Source organism: Natator depressus, chromosome 2, assembly GCF_965152275.1.
Source record: "Natator depressus isolate rNatDep1 chromosome 2, rNatDep2.hap1, whole genome shotgun sequence".
In the NCBI taxonomy this organism is placed as follows: Eukaryota; Metazoa; Chordata; order Testudines; family Cheloniidae; genus Natator; species Natator depressus.
The window spans coordinates 78,887,322-78,902,432 of record NC_134235.1 but is presented as its reverse complement, the minus strand read 5'-3'; the positions used below and the strand labels follow the sequence as shown (position 1 = coordinate 78,902,432).

The window sequence follows — 15,111 nt, the reverse complement described above, 5'->3', positions numbered from 1 at the left end:
TGGCCACGGGTATCAGACCAACTGCTTTCAAACACCAAAACACTAATTTTCCTAGCAATTCAAATTAGGTGTCTGGTGCTGTCAGCTACTAGCATTTGTTAGATACGTTCCTCCTGTAGAGCCATTCCTCTATAAGCTGTCTTGGCACAGTTTAAGTCACTCATCCAAGACATTTCAAGAAGCACTCCACTGTCCCCCCCATTCAGTGAGAGTATGTTATAACTGTCTGCACAGATGTGGAAAGCTGATGACAAACACGATCAGTATGGTCATACATCCAAAATTGTCACACCTAATGTCTGTTTCCCTCAAAGAGCTCAGTGTATGAAGACACCGCCAAAATGACACCACATCCTTCATGAGGCAGTTAAACAGAACTGGAAAAAAAAAAAAAAAAGGAGGACTGTCTTGCAGAGATGTCAAAATGTTTTGCTGTTACATTTTCTGAACAGCTTTATTGTTAGAGTAGCGAACTTAAAAGCTTCGCTGTGAGCTTGGACTTTATGCGTTGCTCTAACAATGCAAGCTCCCTTTCTAGCAATAGCACTGAAGTGAGGTAGTTCTGTTGTGAAGTGCAGCCAGTTTAAATTCAGAACACAAGGGTAGCTTCCCCCACATGCTCTAGAGTCACCTTTTGCTTAAGCCTTCACTGTGTCTCAGGTGCCCAGAAATGTCAGCAAGACAGCAGAACCATACCACCTAACAGCTGAGCTCCCCTGTCTAAGGGTGTGGCATTCATATCCTCCCTTCATGACAGCTTAGAGGCTTTCAGCCAAAGCTTTGCACCTGGTCTTCAGGAGCACAAGGAGGAAGCCTGTAGTAGTTCTTGTCTACCCGTTTCCTAGAAGTCTGAAGCATGAGGAAGCTACCAAGCACTCAAGACATCAGCTGAGAGCGCTTCACACCCAACTGCAGGATTGTTTCCCATCCCACCTCCAGCAATCTGGAGGAAAGTTGGATCATCAACCCCTTTATCCATGAGGCTGTGATGCCACAGCAGCAACTGGGCACTTCAAGTCAAACTGAGTTACGACTCCTGTGACAAGACCCTGAAACAGATGAACCGAGAATTCATGCTCTCCTCCTTGTATCTCTACAGTGCCTATCACCGTCCAGGAGAAAAAGTAAAGCATGTGCAATCTCCTCTCAAATGAAAGTGATTTCCCCAGCCCAACCTCATGCAGAACCCTTTGGTTACACTCAGGCTCCTTGTTTTGTGCATCTTTTGAAGTGCAGTGCCTTCAGTTAGAGTTCACTTTGACAGTTTGGTTAGTTTTGGTTACTAAATCCTGCCTGCCAGCTCACGTGTGGGTCAGAGAGAGTGAGAGAGAGAAGTGTTGCTTACTCCAGAAGTGGTGGTTTGGGGAAAACAGAACATTATCTGTTCTAAAGTCTGAAAGAAACTATGGGGGAAAAAAAAGCTTGTCGCTCAGGTAGTTTTTAGTGTAGCTTTATGGAATATTGACATGCCACTGAAGCATTTGTACAGAATAAAGAAAGGGGATTCTTAGCAAAGTGGAATGTTAAATCACCACTATAAAAACCTAAGTAATTTGTCACTTCTCTACCAAATAGCCTCCTATAAGTAAACTTATTAAAAGCCCATGGCTATTGTGTAGCATTTTTGAAGCTTTTAAGTGTCTGAAGGCTCTTGCTGAAAGTTACAAGCACTACAAAAGAGCAAACAGCATGTAAAATAAGGAAGCTAGCACAAATGGCCTTACAGTACCATGCTGCATTTGCTAAAGGGTTATGCCATTGTATCATGGATAAAACTGTTTCAAGGAAGAGTGAGCCAAATTCAGCGGGTGCAAGCTGTTGCAACTCCAGTGAAGTCTGGATTCTTATACCAGGACTGAAGTGGGTCAGCAATTTTTTTTGTCAGCCATCTCAAACTGTTTAGTAACCTGTAAACCATCCATTAGGAGATGGCTTAGTGGAGCACACAGGTAGACAAATATGAAGAATGAAGTTGGCGGTCATACCTTCACATTAAACCTTTGTGTTTTACAAGAAGAGCAGACAATACGAGAAGGTATCAAGGGGAAAACCCTAGAACTGAAAACCCCAAGCTTTTTTGGTCATCAATTTCTTTGATGTTCAAATAGAAACATTACTTTCAGGAAGTTCTCATTAGCTGCCACTCAAAAGAGATCATCCTTCCTGTTTACATTTTGTGCAAGTCACTATATCAGCTACATAGTAGCTAAACAGAAAGCAGAAACATGAAATTGGAAAGGCAATCATGAATAGTGAATTTCTGTACCACCCACCAATGTCAGCAGCACTATTTTTCATTTACACTGAACTCATTTTGCTGGAATAAACAGAAGCAATGAGTACTGGGAAAGAGTGTGGAAGAAGTTAAAGGAGTCAGACCACAAAAAAAAAAAAGAGGATTACCATTCAAGTTGATAGGGAAAAAGAGCATAGGATCAAAAGTTAAAGTTGTATCCCTTCTCCACCTCCCTTGTTTTAGGCAGGACGTTATATAGGGTAGGGAAGTTATTAAGTCTGCAGTGCCTAGTACAATCCTAGATTCGTATTCAATATAGATGTCAGGGTGTTTACTAGCTAATGGATGTTTATTAGCTTAAGGGAAAAAATCTTTCAGTCCATTTCCAATGGAACAAGTATGCACTTCTCAAAAGCAGCACCACTTGGAATGATGCTACTGAAAATCTCTGCAGAGACCAGGGACTGAACCACACCTCAGAGGGTCCTTCAAGAGAAGGGCTGACACATTGGAAGATCAAATCGGGGTTGTTGGCCCAGCTACTGCTGTCTCTGTGTATGTGTGGTGGGGGGGGGGGGGGGGGAGAAGAGGGAGACTAGAAAGACTATTTTCTAGGAGAGATCCAGCACTTCCCCTAAAGTGGAGTTTGCGGTGGACTTTGCAGGGTTTACTTTGTTTTTGTCCCAAATTTTAACTCCAAAAATGGGGTAAGCATGTACAATTTCTTTGAGACTAATGTTATAATATTGTTAATGTTCACACCTGAAAATAAATGAGAATACCATGTCAATAGTGGATAGATACATGTATAACAGAGGAAGTTAATTCAGAATGGGCAATTGAGTGGTGGTATCTCTGTACCTTTGTTATGACAAATCCAGCTGAGGCAAGAATCTTTATGCTTAGTAGTCCATTTGTTTATAGGTGTAAGTTTTCACTGTACATACTGTTGGCTTGAATTATATGCAATATTCTTCTTTAAGAGAGCTTTGCTTTTATCCTGTCTTAAACAAAAAACCCTGCTATTTAAGCCATTTGTTCCCCACTTCCCACTGAGAAGAGAGTGGAACAAATGCATATTCTCTTTTTGGGGATTAGCTAATTAGATATTTTACAGGTTGAGGCATTAATAAGTGAAGCATCCATGGCTTATTAATGGAGAGGAGAGAGAACATGGTGCAGGGGACAAAGCACTGGACTGGACTCAAGATGTCTGGCTTTTATTGCCATTGCTGCCAGTGACATGCTGTGCAACTTTGGTCAAGTCAGTCACTTCACCTCTCTTAAACCTCCATTTACTCTTCCACCCTGCACCTCATCCAACTAGACCATAAACTGCTGGGGTGGCAACTGTCGTGCCTGTACAGCGTATAACACAATGGAGTATCTAATCCCAGCTGGGGTCTCCAGGCCCTACTGTAATGTTAACACTACATTATCAGCTATTTACCCTCTTCCCCATCCCCTCCCTTTCTAGAGTCCCTCTTACTCTGCCCAAGTTCTATAGTTATACACTTATCGCCAACTTCTACAGATATCAAGTATGTAGACTTACCTCTCAAGTGAGTTATAAATGAAGTATTGACTGGGGGTGTGCTCTACTACAAAGACTGAAAGATGCAAGATACAAACAGTTACAGCAGAACATGTTCAAGACTTATTAGGGCATGTCCAATCACTGGAAGTGCTGGCAGATGGCATCAGTGTTCTTTGCAAATGGCACCACTTACTCACTGAAACCAAGAAACGATATACAGTCCAACATATTGGACTCCTGCAGTCTTTCTGGTCCTTTACATAGTAGTGCACTCTGCTTTTACAAGAGAGCTTTCAAAGCATTGTACTTTACCCCACCAGGTGAGGCTCGTATACACACTGCTCTATATGTACATACATCCACGCAAAAATACATGCCTGGTGTGTTAGAGTTTGATGTTTTATCTTTTAAAGGAAAATGAGGGGGCCCTACATCACTTAAGGTTTATAACCTTAATGGCTAAGAGTTAATCATACTAACCTTTGCAGTTGATGTCAACAACTACTTCTTCTTTGTCCATGGTTTCCAGTAGTTGTCGAACCTCTTCACAGTTTCCATTTCTAGCATCATGGAGAAGCTGCTGTTCTGCTTCAGTGCTCATCTCTAATAGATTATAAATACAGACTATTAGTTGTTATAGCTTCATTCCCTCTCTTCCCCAGGACAAAAGTTATAGCATAATTTCATGCCAAGATAAAACAGGGTATAAATTTATTCCAAGCTGTGTCCTCTCCATTTTATTTCACTTCCCCAGTTATTGCAGTTTCCCCTCTCATCCTGCTACTCACATTTAAATTTCTAGAGCTTCCATCACAGGGCAATTGTTGTAAGTTGTCAAACTAATTTTTGGCCACTCTGCACAGGGTATTAACCAAGCAAACAATGCTATGTACGCAAACCATAACTCATGCAGCATTTGGCTATGTGCTCACTTAGGCTCATTCTGCTTGGGATATGAATATTTAGAATACTAGAGACTACACTGATATGGCTTAGGTGAAAGATGTTTACTAACTGGCCGCTTTCAGTTCAGATACCTAGCTAATAAGCAAACACCACCATTGCTACAGATGTCATCTATATATTAAAAAATGACTTTTCCCCTTTTCCTCTATCCACCCCTTAAAACTTAGAGACAACAAAAGTAGTTTATGCTGTTTAGTCTGAGTGCTTGGCTGAGAATTAATTGGAGTCCTTTTAGCAATAGAAATCAACTGGAGAACAGAGCCCATTAGTGTTTGTGGGGTGAGAATGCATAGAAATTCCAATTGTCCACTGGCTGCCTGAGGTGAAAGGAAGGATGAGCCATTGAAATAAGCATCCACAAGAGACTTAATCCTTTATTTTAAAAAGGCCCATCAGTGTGAGGTGAACTAAAACTGGGACTGCTCAGCACTGTTGGGTGCTATTTTAGAGGGTCTTGTATTACCAAGACTGTATGATTGTTGTACTCTTAGGACCTCATAAAAGGGACAATAGCACAATGCTAACCCAATGGAAAAATTTAAGCAACTGGGTGGGCGACAGTACCATTTACTCAAATTCCTCTCTTAAATGTTGCCTTTTCCCCCTTATATACACAAGATTGAGTCCATTTGTTGTCCTCACACATGCACATGTCCCATGAATTATACACCAGAAAACGTGTTCCTGGCTTGCTGCTTACTACAACAGAACTGCCTCAAGATACAGCACAACTCAAAACTACCTGCAAGAAATCCTTAAGTCGTAAGTGAAGTGTGACCTCTTTGAAGAGAGTAAGGGAGCTGCTTTTATATAATAGCCTGCAAAGAGTACTCTTCTGCAATATGCAGTAAGTTACTGTTGCCAAGAACATCAGCAGACTAGCAGGTTGGCAGAGGATAGAAGCCAGGTCTTGACAAGACCACTAGGCACATGCAAAAAAGAAGCTTACAAGAAGTGGAAGGTTGGACATATGACCAGGGAAGAGTATAAAAATATTGCTCGGGCATGTAGGAAAGATATCAGGAGGGCCAAATCGCACCTGGAGCTGCAGCTAGCAAGAGATGTCAAGAGTAACAAAAAGGGTTTCTTCAGGTATGTTGGCAACAAGAAGAAAGCCAAGGAAAGTGTGGGCCCCTTACTGAATGAGGGAGGCAACCTAGTGACAGAGCATGTGGAAAAAGCTAATGTACTCAATGCTTTTTTTGCCTCTGTTTTCACTAACAAGGTCAGCTCCCAGACTGCTGCGCTGGGCATCACAGAATGGGGAAGAGATGGCCAGCCCTCTGTGGAGATAGAGGTGGTTAGGGACTATTTAGAAAAGCTGGACGTGCACAAGTCCATGGGGCCGGACGAGTTACATCCGAGAGTGCTGAAGGAATTGGCGGCTGTGATTGCAGAGCCCTTGGCCATTATCTTTGAAAACTCGTGGCGAACGGGGGAAGTCCCGGATGACTGGAAAAAGGCTAATGTAGTGCCAATCTTTAAAAAAGGGAAGAAGGAGGATCCTGGGAACTACAGTCCCTGGAAAAATCATGGAGCAGGTCCTCAAAGAATCAATCCTGAAGCACTTACATGAGAGGAAAGTGATCAGGAACAGTCAGCATGGATTCACCAAGGGAAGGTCATGCCTGACTAATCTAATCGCCTTTTATGATGAGATTACTGGTTCTGTGGATGAAGGGAAAGCAGTGGATGTATTGTTTCTTGACTTTAGCAAAGCTTTTGACACGGTCTCCCACAGTATTCTTGTCAGCAAGTTAAGGAAGTATGGGCTGGATGAATGCACTATAAGGTGGGTAGAAAGCTGGCTAGATTGTCGGGCTCAACGGGTAGTGGTCAATGGCTCCATGTCTAGTTGGCAGCCGGTGTCAAGTGGAGTGCCCCAGGGGTCGGTCCTGGGGCCGGTTTTGTTCAATATCTTCATAAATGATCTGGAGGATGGTGTGGATTGCACTCTCAGCAAATTTGCAGATGATACTAAACTGGGAGGAGTGGTAGATACGCTGGAGGGGAGGGATAGGATACAGAAGGACCTAGACAAATTGGAGGATTGGGCCAAAAGAAATCTGATGAGGTTCAATAAGGATAAGTGCAGGGTCCTGCACTTAGGATGGAAGAATCCAATGCACCGCTACAGACTAGGGACCGAATGGCTAGGCAGCAGTTCTGCGGAAAAGGACCTAGGGGTGACAGTGGATGAGAAGCTGGATATGAGTCAACAGTGTGCCCTTGTTGCCAAGAAGGCCAATGGCATTTTGGGATGTATAAGTAGGGGCATAGCGAGCAGATCGAGGGACGTGATCGTTCCCCTCTATTCGACACTGGTGAGGCCTCATCTGGAGTACTGTGTCCAGTTTTGGGCCCCACACTACAAGAAGGATGTGGATAAATTGGAGAGAGTCCAGCGAAGGGCAACAAAAATGATTAGGGGTCTAGAGCACATGACTTATGAAGAGAGGCTGAGGGAGCTGGGATTGTTTAGTCTGCAGAAGAGAAGAATGAGGGGGGATTTGATAGCTGCTTTCAACTACCTGAAAGGGGGTTCCAAAGAGGATGGCTCTAGACTGTTCTCAATGGTAGCAGATGACAGAACGAGGAGTAATGGTCTCAAGTTGCAATGGGGGAGGTTTAGATTGGATATTAGGAAAAACTTTTTCACTAAGAGGGTGGTGAAACACTGGAATGCGTTACCTAGGGAGGTGGTAGAATCTCCTTCCTTAGAGGTTTTTAAGGTCAGGCTTGACAAAGCCCTAGCTGGGATGATTTAACTGGGAATTGGTCCTGCTTCAAGCAGGGGGTTGGACTAGATGACCTTCTGGGGTCCCTTCCAACCCTGATATTCTATGATTCTATGATCAGTTACAGAACACTTATTCAGAGTTCTGTGAACAGCATTTACAGTAGATTGAAATAGGAGGGAGCTCTCACTGCACCAGCCAAAAAGGAGGGACAGCAATGGGGGACCATAGCCAGAGAAGGGACTCCCGTTTGCCTGGGAGCTACTCATGGGGAAGGACCCAGAAAGAGGAAGGCTAGGACAGTGAAGGGTAAACTGTGAAAGGTCACATAAAACCACACACCTTGCAACACTCTAAGAGGCTGAGGAAATGGACAGTAGGAGAGGCAAGCCTCCCAAAGATTCTGGTTTTGAAGAGGACAGAAGAGCAGCTGAGAGGGGGAAGGAGGAATCTTCAGGTTGAATCAAAAGCCTCCTTGCCAGAAGCCAGCATGGAAAATTGAGCAAACCCCTCTCCCCGAAGCAGGGACCAGGAAGAGTAACCTGACTGAAATCCCAGTCTGCTGGGATTTCAAGGGGAACATCATGTACACAACTTGTCTTCTCAGAAGGCATTGCCACTGGACCCTGCTGACAAGGCTCTGCCACTCCTCATCTTTTATGTCTATCTCCGACTAACAGGTTTCTGGTAATCTTCAGGTCCTGGAACTAGCCTTTCTTGAATGAGATCTCTTCAGTAAGGTATCATTCTTTACTTTGTCTTTGAGAACTAATATAGATGCATAGTTTCTGTATCCATTGAACACATGAACACCCATAATACTAGAAACTATGTTACAAAATTCACTTCCTACAGGGAAGGAACTCCTAAGCACACGCCAGTCAAATACAGACAATTTAACAATACCATCATACCAGACTGAGTTCATCCACAGACAAGTCTACCACACATTGAGAACAGGTACACACAAGGAATAATGGACAGGTATATTAGGAATACCCAAACCATGACAGTGGTAATGGAACAAAATCCTTATTTTAAGCCAAGAAAATATGGGTGAAGTGTGATCAATGAATAGTCTGGAACACTGCCTCTCAAGCTATGAAGCATGATGCCTTTCCTGGTGGCCCCCAGCATGCAGTGGGAAGCTAGGAGGCGGCGGCCACGAGGAGGGAAATCTCTTATGGAGAGGTCAACAGAATGAAAAAGCAGAAAAGCCACCTGTCCAAAACAAAGTCAGTTCTTCAGGGATATTCTCAATCCATTTAAAGTCAGAGGGACATTCCACTGTAATGTTTATATCACAACATTGCATCATTTGTCAACAATGGATGTTGACAATGTGCAAACATTGCAGTACACTTTCAACATAATTGTTGCAATTCTGCTGTTCCATTTGGCACTATGTCTTCCCTTCCCTGATCTCCAGACAGTTGGGAAGGGAACCCTGCAAACGATCCATTTGCTCAGCACTCCTTCATGCTTATGCAGCAGCAAAAGCTGGTGCTCTTTTGATCAGCACTCTGCTAAAAGCCAGTGTTACAAGACCTATAGAGAACCAGCAAGGCTGTGGAGTCACTTGCCAAGCATCACTTGCCTAGGAGAAACTGACAGAATTCAGAGTTTGTTTAAATCTTGATTTACTATCTCAAGGTAAACAATTTCTGCTCTTGCAACTGTATACGCTGGAAGAGTAATAAATGTATTGTGCTAAAATTAAACAAGGTTTGTTTACTAAGGAACTTCACCATCTAATTGCTTTTTTCTTCTCCTAGAATGAGCTTTATTATTTCTTTGTATTATTGAAGCACCTAGAGCCACAGTGTAAAATATGAACTGGTGCAGAAGAATGCTGACCGGCTATTAGTCATAGCCACTTCAGGGATTATTTATATGGAAAATTTTACACATTTAAGTGAATCTGCCTGTGGTCACTCTTCCAGTTTAAGATTTGAGCTAAATGTGAACTAAAGAAATGTATTCATTTAGTATGCATGCCCACAAAGCAGAGTTTATGACAATGGACTTGAGAAGACAGACTTTCATATCCTATTTGAAAATCTATTAGTTTTAATAGAGAGCAAAGAGTAACAGTCCATACAAGTTACAGGTATTAGGAGTTTAAAGGCAACCCTGAAATTCCCAAGGCAAGGGGAGGCATGCGGGGGGGGGGGGGGGGAGGAGAGAGAGAAATATGCTTCCAAAACCCTTCTCACCAAATTTAGCAGATGTGAGAAGGTGCCACATTGACAGTCCTGGTTACTGAACTCTCTTAATCTACAGATCAGGTACAGCCTGGTAGGAGTACTAAAGATTTCCTTATAGTCTGCCACCAGACTGCCTTATCCCTTACCTGAAGAGGCCACCTTTAAGGGAAAAGGGAGAATTTGTATTACATTCAATCCTCTCTTGAAACTACCAAAATGCCAGCCAGTGGTGGGTGTTTAATGTGCCCACTTACTAATATGAAGGCAGAGACCATTCACATATAGAGTCTTTGAATGGTGGCAGCTTAAGACTTGTTTACACTGGAGAATTGTGCCACATGAAAGTGAAGTGTTATTACTGGCCCATGTGCACCTGCCACATTACAGGGAGTTCACACCACCAATCCTATTTTGCTTGCATTTATCCCCACAGACACTGCAAGTGCATTGCCTTCTGGAAACTTATCCCACATTTCTTGGCACTATGTGCCTTGGCTTGTGGGAAATTAATATGCCCTTGAATGACTGGTGTGCTGCAGGACATTTGTAATACTTAGACAACCAATGCTTCTTATCTACGCTAGTAACTCATTACTAGAGCACTGGCTAAGGATAACATTTAGGAGTTGCACAGGCCAATAATGTTATTTATCACACCCAAAACTCTCCATTGTAGGTGAGGCTGCAATTCTTAAGCCAGGTGGTTTAGTGGTGAAAAAGCTCCATATTCCTTCAACCATCCAGCCACCTGAAGGCTGTACAGTCCAACTGAAGCTGACGGACTGATTCATAGTTTATTTAACGTGAATCTACACAGCAAGAATAAGTTATAACTTGTAATTAGTCATCCCCTCATAACTCCCCCACCCCCTGCCAACACCTACCAACTTGAGAACCAAACTGACTAGCCAGGGTAAACTATGTATGGACAACCATGCCTACCCACAACTCCATCATACTATCAACAATTTAAAAGATTAAGGCAATTGTGTACTATCTTTCAGTGTAATAATTGCCCATCGATGCAGAAGTGTTTGAATGTTAGTAGCGATAAAGGCATCAAGGTATTTGCTAAATAGTACTGCGATAGTTTTATATGCTAATATTGCAAGAAAGTATTTGTCAGATTAAATTTAATAGATCAGTGGCATATGTCAAATTTTATATCTAATACTACTCAAAACACTCCTACCTATAAAGTCTCTTGCTTTTGGAATTCTTCTTAAGATACAGGATGGCTTCTTTTCTGTATGTTGTCTTCAATGCCTGTTTCCTACTCTTGCTCCTACATCTCCTTATTGTATTTCTCTCATCTTATAAGTGTCTGTTCTTCTCCCACACAAAAGTCTCTTTATGGACACAGCCACGAAAAAGGAAACTCAACCTTCTGCTGGTGGCATCTAACTCAGATAATGAAAATGAACATGCATCTGTCCGTACTGCTTTGTATTGTTATCGAGCAGAACCCATCATCAGCGTGGACACATGTCCTCTGGAATAGTGGTCTAAGTATGAAGGGACATATGAATCTTTAGTGCATATCTTGTGACACTAGCTACAACCGTGCCACACAAATGCTTCCTCTCACTTTCAGGAGACATTGTAAGCAAGAAGCAGGCAGCATTATCTCCTGTAAATGTAAACAAACCTGTTCAGCCAATCGCTCAGACGAACAAGAAGTAGAACTGACTGGAGCTGTAGGCTCTAAAGTTTTACATTGTTTTATTTCTGAGTATAATTTTTTTTTGTACATAAGTCTACATTTGTAAGTTCAGTTTTCATGATAGAGAGACTGCACTACAGTTCTTGTATTAGGTGAACTGAAAAATACTTTTTTTTGTTTCTTTTTACAGTGCAAATACTTGTAATCAAAAAATATAAAGTGAGCGCTGTACACTGTTTCTGTTACAACTGAAATCAATATATTTTAAAGTGTAGAAAACATTCAAAAATATTTAAATGGTATTTTATTATTGTTTAACAGTGTGATTAATCATAATTCATTTTAATCACGCAATTGTGATTTTTTTTTTTTATTGCTTGATAGCCATAGTTTGAATATCAACCAGATTCCGTTTCACAGCTACTGTTCACAACTCTGTAGACAGCACTGGAAGCGGACAAGAATCTGGTTGCTTTTCACTCTGCTGCAGCTTGACAAAACTATGAGCAACAGCAGCACTGAAACTGGCCATTCTCACTCAAAGGGTCTGATGCAGTAACCGCTGATCTTATGGGAAGCTTTCCATTTACATCAATGGACAATAATCCTAAAAACAACAATACACTGATTTACACTCGGATAGATTAACACACACAGCACCATGAGGACCTGACACTTCAAACAGAGAGTTAAGTGAAAGTTAAAGTTCTGCAGATTTTGATGGCACTCACATACTGCCCTGCTTTAATAAAGGACAAACAGAAGTAGTCTACTAACACAGACACTCTAGGGCTGCTGCAGTTGCTACTAGGTATGCAAAGGAGAGAAGTTTGAAGTGTCCAACTATAGTGTATAGCAAGCAATGTGTTCAATCTCAAATTAAAGAGGCTAAAATCCAGAGATGTGCACTTTCATAGCAGAGTCTCAGAGTACTCAATGTCAGACTATATAGAAATCATTTCACTCACATCTGAAGCATAAGCAACCTGGGTGAGAACAATGCACCTCTGACAGCAATCACACTGACTTTGGCCGGGATATTTAGGTTAATCCCTATACTCTTAAAGGTCAACTGGCTCTTTTCACACATAGCCAGGATGCTTCACCTCTCTGCAGGAAGACTGTTCCTCACTCAGGTCAGTGAGCTGACCACTCTAAGATACTGGTTCACTTCCATTCCAAGGGAAGAGTGCTATCTACTGAAGCCACCAACACTAATCCATGCAGAACCTCATATACCTCTGAAGAATAGCCAAGAATCTGACCAACTATACTAGAGTTAACAAGATCAATCAGGACCACAGCAAAATACCTAGCTCTTACATTGTGCTTTTTTCATCAGCAGATCTCAAAGGGCTTTAGAAAGGAGGTGAGTACCATTATCATTTTACAGATGGGGACACTGAGGCACAGAAAAGTAAAGTGATTTGCCTGAGGTCACCCAGCAAGCTAATAACAGAGCAGAAGGTAGTACAGTTACAAGGAAGTTCAGAGTTGAGGACGTAGAGATCTTCTATCAGCCCTAAAGCAGCAAAACTGACTTCAAGCCTTACTTTGGGAGTGGTGTTTAGGTCATTTTTGAAAGAACTATTTTCTGGTGCTCTTTGGAAGACTAAACAAGTTTACAGGTCACATTAGCTGCAATACACACAAGCACGTTCAAGACTGGACAATCATGCTCCAACCGCCATCAATACTGGACACCTCCACCCTGACAGCTCTCCACTCAACAGGTGCATAACTCCTATTGTTTGAGCTATACAGCGAGGGGAGGAGGGATCATTTGAATTGTACATTCACTTTCTTGTGTGTGTGCATGTGCAGGGGCTAACCTAACACAGCCGGCTACTTCCTGGGGGCTTGATCATCAAGCAGCCAGTTTAGATTTTTTTCCTGATAGTCTTATGATTTGACAGCCAGCACCCTCTCCCGCAACTTTTAACGAACATTTAACCAGCAGTATGTTGTAATCAGCCATAGGGGAGAGTATGTTTCCTATTGCAAAGGAACAGGGCTCAGCCTCTGGGGACAGCTCTCTAGCTTGTAAAGATGATGCTCATCGGTGCTGGAACTAGGGGTGCTGCCACACATTCTGGCTTGAAGAGGTTTCCATCATATACAGGGTTTACAGCTTGGGTCAGTGGCTCTCAGCACCCCCACCATACAAACTGTTCCACAACTCCTGACCTAAATAGGCAAACTGGGAACGTGAGACGCCTATGGCTGGCTGGGGGCCGCGCTGGGCACCACCAGGAGTGAGCAGCCCAGGAAACCCAGCCACGCACACCGCTGTGCTCTGCAAGGAGCATGCGCTTGCTCCGCCAGCCCCGGGACGGGTCACTAAAGCAGTCCCCCGGGTGGCAGCAAGCCGCCCCTCCGCTTTCACTGCGTTCCTCGCAGCCCTGGGGCCCGCGGCGGCAGGGCTCCGCAGCCCCCTGCACGAAGCGGCTCATCGCTGCATTGTAACCGCTGCAGCGGCTGCTGCTACGCCCCCCCGGGGAGGGCCGCCCACCGCAGGCTGGGACGCACCTGGGGGTAACAACGCCGCTGGGGCAGCGCACCCAACAAGCCCCGGGCCGCCGCCTCACCGCTGCAAGCAGGCGGGCTCACGGCGTCTCGCTCTCAGCCGGCCTCACGTGCCGGGCCGCCCTCCCGATTGTTTTATACTCCACCACCCGGCACGTGACCGACAGCGGGGCTCGCCCTCCCCCGCCGGGAGGATTTCCCCCCTCCCCTCAGGCCGGCTGAGGGACACTCCCAACGGGAAGCTAGAGGGGGCAAAGCTCCTCCCAGCCGTGGCGCCCCGCAACACGCTCGGTGCCGCAGCCCCTCCCGTCTCCCTTGCGCGTGCTCGGAGCCCCAGCAGCTGGGCCGTGGGGTCTGTTGAGCTAGGCAAGCGCGGCTTCCCGCAGGCGCGCGCGCGCACGCACGCGCGCACACACACATACTCTCACAGGGATGGGTTCTGCCCCAGAGGTGGTTCTGCTGCAGCTCCTGGCAGGCTGGGTAAGACGGGGTCTGATCTGCGTCTGAGCCCTCTCCAAAAGCTCTGAGCGTGAACACCCTGGGAGAATGCTGCAGGGAATGAACAGATAAGACCTTGATGTGTGAGGGAGGCTCGGCATATTGAAACTAAACGGCCTAGTGACCTTAATAATAAATAATACTTATATAGTATCGTTCATTTGATGAGCTCAAAGCCATTTAAAATTATGAGTATTCCCATTTTATAGATGGGGAAAACTGGGGCACAAAGAAGTTAAATGATTAGCCTAAGGCCACACACTGAGTGGCAGGGTGGGGAACAGAGTTAGGTTTCCCACCTATCAGTCTCGGACCCAACCATCTATTATCTTACAAAGAGGGCACAATATATCAGATCCAGATATGAATAAAACTGAAGATTACATCCATAAATAGACACAAGAACTCAGACAAATGTAACCCCTCAAAAAAGAGCATAAAGTCATCTGAAAAAATACACTTTTTTTTTTTTGCAGTTACTTCAGCTTATATACAAATACAATAACACCGAAGGGAAATTCTGACTGTACACCCATAGGGGCTGAAGTACTACTTTGGTTCAAGAGCCTTATATCCACCACTCTCTTCCCATCTGTTCCACTTTCTTGCCCATATTTAATCCCTATAATATCTGGCAACTTTCAGTTCTGCCTTCAGCACTGGAGAATGCTCCCATGATGCTACTTGAAGCCTTGCAAGAACATGCGAATTTGTTAAATATTATAGTAGTATACAGTGTT

At 43.8% G+C, this 15,111-nt stretch overlaps 1 protein-coding gene across 5 annotated transcripts in view; it reads right to left on the bottom strand.

Moving 5' to 3' along the window:
- Positions 1-14,377, bottom strand: part of OSBPL1A (oxysterol binding protein like 1A) — a 135,803-nt gene extending 121,426 nt beyond the window's left edge. For 2 of the 5 annotated variants that reach the window (XM_074944483.1, XM_074944485.1), the window contains exons 1-2: positions 13,877-14,162; positions 4,254-4,376 (exon numbers count right to left, since the gene is read on the bottom strand). In XM_074944483.1, coding sequence (XP_074800584.1) covers positions 4,254-4,374 — 121 coding nt within the window. In that variant the 5' untranslated portion in view covers positions 4,375-4,376; positions 13,877-14,162. Of the gene's footprint in view, positions 1-4,253; positions 4,377-13,876; positions 14,165-14,295 lie in introns of those variants that run through there. The other 3 variants (XM_074944484.1, XM_074944486.1, XM_074944487.1) reach the window with 3 other exon arrangements.
- Between the last annotated feature and the right edge of the window lie 734 nt (positions 14,378-15,111).